This window comes from Apis dorsata, unplaced genomic scaffold (genome assembly GCF_000469605.1).
Source record: "Apis dorsata unplaced genomic scaffold, Apis dorsata 1.3 scaffold_474, whole genome shotgun sequence".
In the NCBI taxonomy this organism is placed as follows: Eukaryota; Metazoa; Arthropoda; class Insecta; order Hymenoptera; family Apidae; genus Apis; species Apis dorsata.
In genome coordinates, this window is record NW_006263712.1 from 133892 (window position 1) to 138045 (window position 4154).

At 36.0% G+C, this 4154-nt stretch overlaps 1 protein-coding gene across 3 annotated transcripts in view; it reads left to right on the plus strand.

Moving 5' to 3' along the window:
• Positions 1-4154, plus strand: part of LOC102675607 — a 106547-nt gene that overhangs the window by 49555 nt on the left and 52838 nt on the right. Inside the window, exon 7 of one of the 3 annotated variants that reach the window (XM_006620094.2) lies at positions 3460-4140. The exons of 1 other annotated variant lie outside the window; for it this stretch is intronic. In XM_006620094.2, the coding sequence (XP_006620157.1) occupies positions 3460-3530 (71 nt within the window). In that variant the 3' untranslated portion in view covers positions 3531-4140. Of the gene's footprint in view, positions 1-974; positions 2920-3459; positions 4141-4154 lie in introns of those variants that run through there. One more of the 3 variants, XM_006620093.2, reaches the window with a different exon arrangement.

The following is a 4154-nucleotide window of genomic DNA, read 5'->3' on the forward strand; positions in this document are numbered from 1 at the left end:
AATTTATTTAATTCTATTTCACGTAACGCGAAAAAATTAATATTAAAACGTTCGGTGAACGGGGGATGAAAATTGAATTTAATATAACGATTCCCAGAGGAAAAACATGCTGCGATGAAAAAAAAATATTGCATTCTCTTAATTTTTGATGGATGGGATTTTCAAATAAATTTGTATGAATTACTTTTAAAAAGTGAAATCGTTTGTCCAGACGATATGTTTCTAATATTAAACAATAGGTTTTAATCAATAAGATTTCATGATAATATTATATTTTAATAATAACACACGATATTATGATGAAGATAAATAGATACCTGAAATAAAAATAAAATAATTCACATATATTAAGGTATAAAAAACATACAAACAAAGAAAATTTCTTTATTTTTGAAGACAAATAAAACTTATTGTAGTATAATAAATATAAGACAGCCCGATATCTTATTTATCGATTTATCAAAGAATTGTATCTCTTTGCTCGCCACATCAACTATTCGAAACCTCTACCATTCGCTAATAACCCATTTTCTCTATGATTACGTTCTCTAATTACCTCATTTATTTTCGAAAACAATCGCGAGAAACGTTTCGCCCGTCCGCTAATTTCGCTCATCCATTTGTCGAACAAAGTACCATGTTATTTTGTCGCATAAACAGAGACCACGTCGTAAAATACCCAATTTAACCTCCCCTCCCCTCCCCTATATATCGCTGGAAGGCAAAAATTCACAATATCCTCTGTTCAAATACGGTCGAGAATATACATTTTCCCAGTTCTCGATCCTCTCTCTTAAACTCGATTTCGTACGTTCTCCAAAAGCTGCGGTTCCAGGCCACGAATTCCCTTCCATCCACCTTATATAAATTCATTTATTCATCCTTTCGCGTTCCAGGCGGACACGATCGCCGCGAGCACGAAACGAAAACGACACAACCTCGAGTGCAACACCACCTGTGTTCTCTGTTTCCAGTTCTCGGCTCGTCCAGATCGGATGCAAGACTTCCTTTGGCGCGGCTGGTCCTGGGACTGTCCCTTTTGATCGCCATTCGTTAACCATACCGCATTCAACTACGCGCGCTTTGGAGCTGTTTATATAAATCGACGTGCTTGTAAAGAAAAGTCCAGGCCGCTTTGTGTCACGTGATGATCGTCCTCCGGCCATAGAGAAAGGGCCACGTGATCGCGCGCCCTTTTCTGGATTAGGAGGAAGGGAAGAGGAGACGCGTGGCTGGAGATCAAACAAAAAAAAAAAAAGAACGAAAGAAAGAAAGAAATGAGGGGGATGAAAAGAATTGCACGAGGCTTGTTTTCAGCCTTGGACGAGATCTAGACTAATGAAGGGAAAGGAGCAGCGAGGAATCAGACAATGGACAGGGGATATTCGAGCGGGGTGAATCGCGAGGAACCGGAAATTACCACTTTAAACTGCCATTTTGCGATGAACTGTTTATTTATTCAAATGATGATAACGATGATGATGAACGAAAGAGTGAATTCGGTGGTCCATCAAGTGCGAGATCAGTGAAAACGAGACGAAACGACGAAAGTATCCGATTGGAATATTTTATTATTAGATTTTACTTTCTTCTTTTTGATGAGATCATGTGTTTGCAACGTTTAGCTTAGTAATATTGTGTTAAAAAAAGAAAATAACATGTTTTCTTTTTCATATTTTTTTAAAATTTATGAAGAAAGAATTAAACTGTAATTATGGATATACATGTCCATGTATCATCTCTATCGTTCTCACTGCCATTCTCTCTCACTACTATTTTTTATTTTTTATCTTTTCACTCCATACGTCAATTCTAATTAGAAAAAGAGACAGTTCGATATGATATCGCGCGATTCGCCTAAAACGAAGAAAGAAAGAAATAAAAGAGAAATAATAAATCGGAGAAACAGTGAGCGAGAAGATGTACCTGATGAATCGGATATTCGACGAGTCACTTTGCGTTGCCACTGTTATCCAGTCTAATATTCTTATAAAAGCGTGATTTAACGAACGAGAGAACCGTATATAAGTACGCAGTTGCGCTTCAAACGTTCTTTCCCGCGCAAAAAAATGTTCGTCGTTGAAACGCTCTCTAGCGGGAGAAATAGGCGAGAACGAAGAGAACGAAAGGGGAGAATAAAAAGAAGAAAAACGAGAAATATCGGCGAAAGAAGGATTTATATGTATTTATGATTGAGAGACAAAAAAAAAAGATGATCGTTTGTTATCCATCCCCTCTTCATCAATTGCATTTCGTATGTAATCCATGTGTAATTTCATTTCGAAGCTTATTATTACGTATTGGGTTTATTAAATTAATGCCATTTGCCGTTCAATTTAATGCGTTCCCCTTCTCCCCGATACATTTGTCAACCGCGTTTGACATACCTACGAACATAACGAATAATAAAACCGATTACACAGTCACGTTCTGTTTACAATGAATATCGAGCTTACTGTTCTCCCCCGGCCTGCTTCCGGTTGGAACGTTGTTTCCTGTTGCTCACGCTGGTGTATCGTTCGCCTCGAATAGGTACGCGCGCACAAATTGTATGTCTTGCGAATTGTCGCTCGAAGATTTATTTATTTATTTTCTTATTTGTCGTTTCGCAATGACGGACGAGGCATAGCAATCGAGCGAAAAAAAAAAAGAAAAAAAGAAAAAGTTAATAATGAATAGAAAAGAAGAGAATACGATAAAGTCGTATATATGTATATGTATATGTATATTATGTATTAACGAGCGATGTGTGCTAGTATTAGTTACGAATTATTGATTAAGGATCGCAACGACTGAATAATACTCTACATGATTTTCTAATTGTAATAAATATTTTTGAAACCGTCATCTCGTTTCTACGTAGTTAACACGAGCGAGTGTTCGATAGGGAAACGTGTTTCATTATAGCCAAAGAGAAAATAAGAAAAGAAAAAAAAAAGAGAGAGAGAACTCGAGTAAAAGTGGTGTAATTAATATTTTCGAACGGATCTATATAAAGAAAAAAATAAATGTAAAGTGTCAGAGATATCTCGCGTGTCCGCAGCATAGTTTCACGATTCTTTGTGTAATAGGAATGATGCTAGTCGAATTTTTGCCAATTTTTTGGTATCGATGCTCATTATGTTCCTCAGCTTGTCACGATACGAAAGAATATTTATGATAATAATAATGATATGATCACAATATCGTTTCATTTTATATCATACCATCATTTCATTTCTTCCTTAATCCATTCGACTCTTATCTTTATCGAAGAAAATTATCATTATTATTTTTCTTTTCATTATAAATTTCTTCACATTGTGATCTCGTTTCAAATAAATTAATTTTTTTTCATCTTGCTATCTATATCCACAACTTTCATCATTACAAAATGTTAATAAATATACACCATATGTAAGAAGAATATGAAAATATCCATACTTCTTTAACTATCTCATATTGTTTGATTTTCCACAGGAAATCATCCATTTCTTTCAAAGCCGGGACAAAAGAACGCAGAAGAAGAGAAAGAGGGGAAAAAAAAGTAATTTCTTCAATCTCTCAATACCATTTAACCTTGTTTTTTAAATCCCTGCTTTATTCAGTACGATATAACATTACTCTCAATGACCGCTCATGAAAATTCACCATAAAACGGACCAAATATTCTGTGCACAAATTAACTGCAGCTTTACAGATCAGTAGAACGGGATAAGAGGTAATTTCGAGGAGCAATTTTTCCGGATGGCCATTCCTTTCGTTAAAATCGAAAACCCCTTTAACGAATCCCCCATGAAAATCAACGGCCAAAGCGATCGGAACGTGTCGGCTAATAAATATTATTTTATCAAACGCTAGCCGATTGAATCGTGCTGCCGCATTATTACTACATTTGTTTCCGCATCAACGGCAATAATGCTGATGAAATAATTCAATTACCAATTTCGCATGCAATACAATCATCATGGCAGTGCAACACGGCCCTCTCGCCTAACTTCGTTCCTATTAATCCTCGAAGATGCGATATTCACAACCGGCTAATCCGTTTATTCTTTCAAATCCGAAATCCGATATCCCGTTCGAAAGGGCACGCTCTGACGCGTCACGATTTTACTTACACGAGAGGCTTAAACGTTTCGGCTCTTCATTTTTTTTTTTTTTTAATTGTATAT